The following is a 10,199-nucleotide window of genomic DNA, read 5'->3' as shown; positions in this document are numbered from 1 at the left end:
GGTGGAGGTGGTAGTGACAGCGACGGTCGAGGTGACGATGGTGGGGGGGGGGGGGGGGGGGGGGGGGGTAGTAGTGGTGCTTGATATGTGCACAAGAGAAGAGCAGGAATAAGTGGACTTTGTAGAACAAGAAATGGAGGTTGCCCAGAAAAGCTTGCTCAAAAAGCTCACTTCTCGCATGCACTCCTAGGGGAAGGGATTTGATTACTAAGTGACTATGTGCAAAACATAATGAATGTATGAGTGCCCAAATTAATATGTCAATGCTAGCCTACTTACCTCTATACTTGCATGTGATTCATTCACATGTGCTTGATTCCTTCCACAGCTTGAAGAGTACCTAACCCAAGGTTGTAATATCCAAGATTCTAAAGTAGTGTGTCTATGGGTTGTGAATTCTTCTTAGTGTAGGATGATTGTGATCAAGGTGCACTTATGTGCACTCAGTGAACCCTAGGGGCAGTGCATATGGATATTCTTCTAAGGACTACACATGAGAGGGATTACTCATAGGATTTGTGCTTTGTGAGCTAAATGAGATGTTATGATCACATCCCCCTCCATTGAGGTTCCTTGCTTGGTATTAGGTACGGTTAGTCACCTTGAAACTAAGACCATACTTAGAAAGAGTTCATGATGATGACCCAATGAGTTGCCAATAAGCATTGTGTCCCCTTCTTGTGGCCACACGGCCTTATGTGGATGAAGAATGAATAAGGCTTAAATGGCCTTATCAAATGCTTAATTTGGCCTTCCAAGTAAGGTATTGGTCGTATGGCCATCCGAGCTGACAAGGTTTTGACTTGTGGAGAGGTGACCGGCTTACACGGACAATGAGCCTATTTGGCCTAAGAGATATGTCCCTATTTGGCCTTAGAGATGTCTTAAGTTTGATGTTTCTTTTATAATTTAGGAAAAACCAATGTCCTAAAAGGCTTAAGGCCTAAGGCTTAATGCCTTTTCGGGCATACTATCCTCCATTGGCCCACGGCCGTCCTATCGTACATTGGCCCACAAATGGCTCCCACAAGAAAGAAAAGTCAAAACAGCAAAACAATCGGACGCACCGGCCTTGAGAATCAAAACAACCAATTCGGCCTCAAGGTAGCCTGATCAGCATGTTTAGGCCGATTCATTATTATTATTACTATTATTATTATTATTATTATTATTATTATTATTACAATTTTTCTAAAACAATAATCCCATCAATTCGGCCTTTTTAAAATGGCCCATTCATCGTGGACGTAGTTGATTTGGCCGTATGGGCGCCATAGTCAATCTATCGGCTGGTGACCTTCAAGGCTTCATGATAGCCTAGCTGTTGTCTATTACAAGGGCTTATGGGTCATCTTAATAGCCCCTTTTTATTTAAAAAATAACAATGTTAAAGGCCAATTACACGGTCAATGAATTTATAAAGGCCTGATTTTAATCGATCGTCCATGGGTAATAGTTGGGGTCGTATTGCTACCCATCTTGTTGTCTTTAAGGGGTTATGGGTCATCTTAATAGTCCCTTTTTTTAAAAAATAAATTTAAAGGCTGATTATACAGTCAACAAGTTTATAAAGGCCTCATTTTAATCAGTTGTCGACAAGCTAAGGCATATGCATATAGAGTTAAGCCCTGATGATTTAGATGTAGAGGCTCGAAATGACCAAGTTATGAAATGGGTGAGATGGTCTTCATGGCCTTAACCGACCCAAAAATATTGATGACTAGAGCCAAGGCTCAACATCCTAAATTGGCCCATAATATTTGAGGATTTATTGCTAAGCCTTATGGCAAGGCCCACAGCCACATTCACGAATGTCTAGCCATTAAGGCTTTGTTGTCAATAAAAGTTACAAAGGATAGATAACTACCAAAAAGCAATGTTTCCATCGTGCCATAAATATCATTACATATAAGGTATAGTTTGTGAATAGCTCTCACTAAACTATCTTTTTTTGAAAAGGTATCACATTACATTTTGCTCAAGGTTTATCCCTCACGAACAAGTTTTATAAGTGATTTAAAAGTAGACAATGAAGATGAAATGTCATACTAGCCTCTTTCGTAGAGCCAAGTAAGGAAAATCCTTAATACTATGATCTCTTGCCTTACAATGTCTACAAAAGCTTTCACTTCCAATTCTCTTATCAACCTTCTTATCTAAGCAATATTTTGCTATTTTTGTTTGCTAATAGAAAGGGTAGTGTTTACTTTGCCTTTTTGACTAGCCAAAAAAGCTTGATCTCTATTAGATGAACCTCTTTTGCTAAGATTAGCCTTTTTGCAATGGAATAAAATCTAACTCCTCAAAAGATAAAGCATTGGGAGTAGCTTTCATCAATGAAATGAAAAGTAGATGTAGAACTCTATCAAGAATCAAGAAGATCATTGAGACTATTTGCACAAGAAAATTGTCTAACAAAATCTTATCTACGACAATTAATTGCTTCTTATTATCTTTGACCTATGTTAAAGAACTATCCATAGATTCACCTTCATCCATGTGCCCAATCTTAATTGCTTACATAGGTAAGCAACATGAGCCTCATTTCTTCCCTGATGTAGATATCCAAGTGTGTCCCAAACTTCTTTAACTATCTTGCATGAGCAATTGGGTGGTTCATGGTACGCCTTCTCATCTCTACTATACTAGAGAGAATCTATTTTAGTAGTAGATAGTGGTGCTTTAGCATTAACGACAATAAAATTGGAACCTCCATCATTCTCATCAGCACCTATTTCTGTTACGCTTGCAACTTCCATATACAACAAGACATTAATTCATTGCAGAATGTTCCATAAACCTTTTGCGACCAATACATGATGTATCATGTATGCCCATGGTGGATAGTTGGCTCCTTTAAACTCATCCTCGATAGCCAACACACAATTCATCATTTTTATAAGCTATGGTGATTAATTGTAATCAATGCAAAATTTCTTATATAGAGGTACATCTACACAGACATGGTTTGTACTATGCAACACAACACAAAGTAGATTGTAAATGGTTTTGCATGAAGAAATGGACCTTGTAAAATATTTTGCACAAAAAGATGAAAGATTCTACATAGTACTATTAGTAGTGCAAATGGAACTTGAAAGGAGCCCAAGTAAAAGAGCTAATGATACATAGCCCTATGCCACCTCAAATCCTCAATAGATCTTGAAGTTTCTACAATCTTTCAAATTTCACATGACTTTTGGCTTACAAGTTGTGCAAATGGGCTGATTAGTATGGTACAAAGATATAAAGCTTAAATTGCAAGGGGTTATACATTGTTGAATAGTATGATTACTACCCTTCATGAGAGGACATTGTGAGTCAATATTAGTAGTATCTATGAAGGTAAGATGCAATCAAAACACACATCAACAACATGATAGTCATGCAAAAATGCTCTATCTTGAGTTAGTTATCCATCCATGATTGCAATGTAAGGTGACAAAAGCAAAGCAATATTGAGCTATGCACTTTATTACCACCCTCCACAACTTTAAATGGAGCCTTATTAGTGGAACTATGCACTATATTATTACATACAAACTCTACCAAATGCAAGTACTACTCCCACTGTGAATTATGTTTGACAAATAGCTCTTCAAGAGATCTAAATTATGGAATTTTCCTTTTTGGACTAACCATCTATTTGTGGATGGAAGGACGAAGAAATTTTGTGTGGTATCCATGTTCTCAAACATTTCCTTCCAAAACAAACTGATCATCCACAAAACTCAATCACTAATGCCCAACTCGTGCCATGACACCTAACACATGCTAGAAAATCTTGCCATATGATCAGCCTTTATCTTCTTCCCCAGTGGAACGAAATGGGCCTTACTAAATGTGAAAATGATAGTCCATGTGCCATCATTCCCAGTGGGTGTCCCATGAATATCAAAGATAAATCCCATAGCCTACCAGGGCCTATTAGGTGTAGGCAAAGGTTGCAATAAATCTCATATCTTTTGCCTATCGTACTGGACCTTCTACAAACAATGCATTTGCATACAAATTGATCTATATCATGTCTCAAAGTTAGCCAATAGAAAAATGTCCCACTGCCTTCATTATAGCATCAATGCATGTATGCCCTACACAAGGAGAAGCGTGACTTTCTATCATCACTTTTGGCCTCGATTGCTTTGTGACACATAACCACCCATGCATCATTAAAACTCCATCTCTAAGGACATAGTGCTTATGCCTCTAGCCACTACAAGGCTAATCATAAACATTAGCAAAGACTGGATCAAATAAGTGAACTATGTGGAACAAGATTAGAGGGGTTGCCTAGAAAATCTTGCTCAAAGAGCTCGCTTCTTCCCCTTCCCTATATGATTCTTAGATAACTTTGTTTGGGTCGAAAAGTAACGCAATGTTGATGATTTTTCTACAGAATGAAATTAAACCCTAAAAGATAGTGTATCCATATGGAAAAAATATAAACTATAGTAAGAAATTTCTCCTCATAAACCTACAAATTTTTCTCTACACCATGGAGAACACAATTCTTGTAGGCCACCACTCGAACATCTTGCATTAAAATGGCCCCAATGTTATTACCATATGTATCACACTCTGTACTATAAAAGAATTTCTAAGATCTAGCAATATAAGCATTAGACCCAAAGTCATTTTTTCTTTCAGCTTTTCAAATGTTGAAATTTCCATTGTTGTCCATCTAAATGGAGCACTCTTCTTTTGCAAAGCATGCAATGAGAAGCAATTTTAGCAAAACTTTCAATAGTAAGAACACATGCCAAAAAGTTGCAACCTTCATGCACATCTCACAAGTGTAGCCATGACCATATTGCCTCGATTTTCACAAGATCCATGTGTACCCCATCACCTAGTATAATATGCCCTAGAAAGTGGATTTCATGCAAAAATGACTCTCTTCTTGGCATTGATGCTTTTGCATCTCATTAAACACTATACCCAAGTGTTTTCTATGCTCCTCCTCATTCTTTGAATGCCCAAGTGTTTTCTATGCCCCTCCTCATTCTTTGAATGCCCAAGTGTTTTCTATGCTTCTCCTCATTCTTTGAATGCCTTATCATATCATCAAATAATGGATCCACAAATGCTCTATGTGGTCTAAAGATTCTATTCATCATTCAACTAAACATGATAGGAGTACTCTCAAGCCCAAACTACATGACAGGAAACTCATAAAGTCCAATAGATATGCTGAATGCTATCTTTGGTACATTTACTAGTCTTATACAAATCTGATGATACCCACTTTTTAAATCAATACAACTAAACTGGCTGACCCCTACAACCTATCCATAATACCATCGATCCTAGAAAACGAAAACTAATTCTTGATTGTGATCTTATTCAAAGCATGGTAGTTAATGCACATATGCCATGAGCCATCCTTCTTTTGGACCAAAAGCACTACTGAATAGTAAGGAAATGAGATGGGCTCAATTAGCCCCTTTTCCAACAACTCATTAACTTGGCTCATAATCCCCTATTGGGTTACACTCACCCCTATATGATGGCTTATTAGGAGGGCTACTTCAAGGTACCAAATATATCCCATGATCTTCCAACCTTTCAAGTAGTAGTTGCCCTGGAAGTGATTAAGAAAAGTAATCAACATGTATTATCAACTTAGATACATTTCCAACATTATTTCTTTATTATCTTTATCCTTGGTAAAAACCAAGTATATTGAAAGAACATTTTTTTAAAAGTACTTTTGAAATAGCAAGAGCTGATACAACATGGATAGATTCACCTTTTAGTCTTGCATCCAAGGTATGAGCCTTGCCCATACGCTAAATAGTAATGAGTTTGTCACGAGAGTCAATCACTATATGCACATGATGGCACCAAGGTATATGAAGTAATACATCACAACTCTCAAAGTGGTGCAATGAAAAACTCTTCAATATCCATAGAACTCTATATATATATATATATGATGACCCATGCATGCCATATCGATTTCTCCCATTGGTCCCATCTCATCATGTCTGCTATCTAGACGGTTGGCCATGTTTATGGAGATAAAATTGACTCTTACTCCATTATCAAAGAATATCAATGCAACTGGTCTGTAATCTTCTCCCATGCTCTACAAAGCTCAGTGACATAATCATTAGGCTTATCGCACTAACTACATTGGGTACCAAACCAACCAATGTTTTGGGCCTTTTCCCCTTTGGATCTTCCTGATTTTCCACTTTTGCGACTTGCTACCTATTGGGACAATCCTTTACCATGTGTCCCTCCTGTTCACATACAAAGCATTTATTGCACCCATCAATTCTCTACATTGTGCAACCGATTTTCAAGTCTTGCCTTGTTGTTTTTGTCTCTTCTTAGCCCTATTTTTAGATGTACTCTTTTTCTGAGCCTTAAAAAATGATTTGGATGGTTTTTCATTATCAACTTGGAAGCCTGAATCCTTTTCACGTAGCAAAGCATGGGTCATATTCATCATCTCTAAGCTGTGGCATGCTAGCTACGGTGGTGTTTATGCAAGATCTCCTCATTCCTTTAAGCAGCACATAACAATACTTATCAATTTGCTTATGATGCAAAACCACGTAATAAGAAGTGACAAGCAATAATGCATCCCAAAGTATTGCTCCAAATTTTTGTCATATGATGTATCCAACTTATTCAAAGCAATCATAACATTCACTTTAAAGGTGCTTATCAACCAATGAGAAGCAAACATTTGCTTAAATTGTACCCATGTTGATAGCGCTTTACCTTGCATTAGAAGTGTAGATTGCTACTACAATGCATTTTCCTTCAAAAAGGTGGTTGCTTTTTGAATCTTAGAAGATTCAGTGAAGTTACCTCCTAACTAGGCTGGCTATATCAAACTATGGAATGAAAATTAATGCTTTCAATCCATCTTGCTTGCCACTAAAGGCCTCAATCTTCACCCCTTTACCATCTTCATCATAGTCCTTTGTTGGCCCTTATGAAGTCAATCTATCATAAATTAGTGACTATAAAAAGGATGCATTTGCTATATTTGCCTTGTAACTAGCACCATATAAAGCATTTGAACCCCATGCATACCAAGAGGTGCAATTGCATTACTATACATGCCACTTTAATTGCGACAATATCTTTGAAAGGATGTAAAACTCAAATGCAACTACCAAGCAATCCTCTTCTATCACCACCTCTCACTAAGTCAAAGAAGGAAACTTGTTATCCCTCTCATGTCGCAATGTGCAATCAACTGACACCTCTCTCAAAGCTCATATGAGCTTGGCTCCTTCCTACCTCAACCTTTGAGCACTAGGATGATCCTTAGCCAATCCCCAAACAATTTAGAATCATCCTTAACCAACCTCCAAACAAATGGGTAATTTTGACAAGTGGTAGCCTCTTTTGCAACTTGGCAATATTCTAATTATCGTTTTTAACTTCAATTAATTTAAAAATTTAATCAATTATCCCTTTGATCAACTGACTAGTCCCCAATCACAATGAATGTGCTAATCCCCATACGACATTTACTTTATTAATTAGTACATAGTTCCACAACATGTCCGCTAGACATTCAATGGCCCAATTAATGACTTTGACTTTAACAAGACCGAGTATCCACAAGCACCTACATTGCATAACTTTGTACTACTTTTACAAATGTCACCCACTATTCACTTGGGTATCTTAAACTAATCAATGTGACTAAATTGACTTGCATTACACGTGCACGACTTAATAATAACAAAGCTAAGTATTAAGAATACATGTCCTCATGGCAACTTCAACAAGGCATCACAAGACATCTTTGATTTACATAATGTGCATGCAATTGCGTATACGGATGCTTGAATCAAATCTAATCAATAGGCATATAGTTCTTTTTCTTCGATAGTGAAATAACAAAGATAATAGAGCAATGTCATTAGCCTTTGCTTGAGAGAATTATAACAACAATGGCTACTACACAAATAAGTCACATGGTTCTTAAAGCTTCATCTTTGCACAAAGACATCACAAATGCAACTCAATTCTCAAGGGCTTACTCGAACCTAAAGAAGTTTTGGACTTAAAAGAACCATTCATCATGATGTTTCTCAAAACAATTCTATTAAACACCTCAATAAATGCTAAAAAATTCAATTCCTCATCTGACTTTTCTCATAACAATTGTATTCAACACCTAAACAAGTACTAAAGTGTTCAATTCCACTTAACATAGGACGTTTGTAGACTTTTATCCTAACATTCTCGCTTTTTCATCTTCCATTTTGGAATAAATTATATCCATACCATCTTCAAAAGTCTATAAAAAATGGTAGCATGGCAAATCTAACATGCTTACAAGTGGCCATCATCTCAAAGCTTACTCCTACAAATCAACTGTGATCACATATGATAAAAAGTAACTCGTTGTGAAGTGCATGTGGTGTATCAAACAAACTCTACATATCCATCACAACACACCTACATATAGTATGTGACTTCGAAATTTAGCCGTTACTTCGCAAAATGTAGCTTATCGAGGAGCAATGGCCTGCTACTTGGTCAAACTATATTTCATTGACACCTTACAAAGAATTTTAGAACAAGTTACCATTATGCATGCTATGTAACACCAACTAATGGATGGAATTTGATGGAGCCTTCACGTTTATAGTCATTCACTCACATCACAATGAATTTCGCTATGGTTTTTCATCCAAAAGTCTGAAAAAATCTTAGCCTATGTGTGTGCTAAAATAACTGCTGATTTGACAGAAATGAAGAGAATTAACCCCTAATTGACTATGGAACAACCTTCCACATGTCTCAATTATGCTGTGAAGCCATTCTAGGAGATCCCCCACAAAACCTAGCCCATATCCACACATTGAACCTCCTGCATCATCATGCATCCATGAATGGACCAACAGGATGTTCATGGATCTACAACAAACCCTACAATCAATCAATTTGTCTGAGGAATCAGAATTCCACAAAGCCTGCTCCATTCGGAACACTGAAGAAGAAGGCACGAGAAGATTTAAGATTCACCTTCACCATAATTTCAGTACTCATCCAAACCACCGCCAGAACCACCACCATGGGCCTTTCTGTCTCTCTGCTCGAATGCGGGCGCGCTCCACGCAGCGGTCTGTGAGGCGGGTGCCTGGACGGAGGAAGCGCGGGTCCCTGCAGCCGAGTTCTCTCCTGCAGGCACTCTGCAGGCAGGGCCACAATGCAGGATCCCCGAGATGCTTCTGGCTCAGCCTCCACAGGGTGTCTCCTTGCCTCACCCTCCACCAGTTCTCCTCCTCCTCCATGCGGATTGCCTCTCGCTCCTCCGCCCCGACGGCTTCGATGGTCCCGGACACGTCTCCTGCACACAGGAATTCTGATTGGATGCAGAACCAGTTTAAAAGGGACAGGGAAACTGCATTGAAAACGAACACATGCAGGCACAAACGCACGCATGCACAAGATATACACAGAGACACAGAGACAGACAGAGAGAGGGTCTAACCTGCTGCACTGCTCGCGGCACTCTGCATCGCCCCAGTCAGGCTACCCTCATGACAGCAACCTTCGCCCATTCTCTCTCTCTCTCAACCTTCGCCTAGCCTTCACTTCCCTAACACAGAATCCTCTCTCTCTCTCTCTCTCTCTCTCTCTCTCTCTCTCTCTCAGAGTTTATCCTCTACTAGGCCTAGGACTATTGCCATTGGGCCACCCAAACCCTTGCCCATCCATCATCCAGCCTCTACCTCAAGTCTTTAGCTCACTTGCGTTTGGTTCATCCCCATCCAAAATCAAATGCTCCTAGGATAATCTGATATTATTAGTGCAAGCAATAGTGAAATAAATATAGATGATCACTTGATATATGTAGATGGCCTCAACGTGATTAGTACTTCTTGAATATAATGTGTTCATTATCATTTCATATTGGATTCATTTTGGCACTTCATGCAATAAACAATCAAAATAGCAAAGTGGAAGATCAAAGAGAGGAAGAAAATGGATTTAACCAACCAAGGCTCTATCACCTTAGGGCCCCCCCCCCCCCCCCCCCCTTCTACATGCAAGCAACCAGCGAAGAGAAAGGTGAAAGGCGATGGTTGTGCAAGCTTCACACAAGTGAAGAATGATCAAGAATGGCTTTTCAATGGAACTCGATTACCCTTCTATTGCTAAGGGTGGTCCTAGAGATATGTGAGGTGCAAAGAAGGAGGTCAAAAAGCAGCAACAAC

At 38.7% G+C, this 10,199-nt stretch overlaps 1 protein-coding gene across 2 annotated transcripts; it reads right to left on the bottom strand.

Moving 5' to 3' along the window:
- Positions 1-8,730: 8,730 nt before the first annotated feature.
- On the bottom strand, positions 8,731-9,707 carry LOC148037493 (uncharacterized). Of its 2 annotated transcripts, none has more exons than XM_087677309.1 (2): positions 9,473-9,707; positions 8,731-9,343 (listed from the first exon to the last, which is right to left on the bottom strand). In XM_087677309.1, the coding sequence occupies exons 1-2, from the start codon at positions 9,540-9,542 to the stop codon at positions 9,024-9,026; spliced, it is 390 nt and encodes a 129-aa protein (XP_087533435.1). In that variant the 5' UTR covers positions 9,543-9,707; the 3' UTR covers positions 8,731-9,023. The 2 variants fall into 2 exon arrangements, with proteins under 2 accessions (XP_087533435.1, XP_087533436.1); XM_087677310.1 differs by having other exon boundaries at positions 8,731-9,328; positions 9,473-9,692.
- Between the last annotated feature and the right edge of the window lie 492 nt (positions 9,708-10,199).

Source organism: Lygodium microphyllum, chromosome 4 (assembly GCF_053477565.2).
Source record: "Lygodium microphyllum isolate KBCC chromosome 4, Lygodium_microphyllum_v1.1.10, whole genome shotgun sequence".
NCBI lineage: Eukaryota > Viridiplantae > Streptophyta > Polypodiopsida > Schizaeales > Lygodiaceae > Lygodium > Lygodium microphyllum.
This window is presented reverse-complemented; position numbering and strand designations above follow the sequence as displayed.

Coding starts and splice junctions, on each gene's coding strand:
- LOC148037493 (XM_087677309.1), bottom strand. CDS start 9,542: ATGGGCGAAGGTTGCTGTCATGAGGGTAGCCTGACTGGGGCGATGCAG. Junction 9,344..9,472: donor TGCCGCGAGCAGTGCAGCAG/GTTAGACCCTCT, acceptor GCATCCAATCAG/AATTCCTGTGTGCAGGAGAC.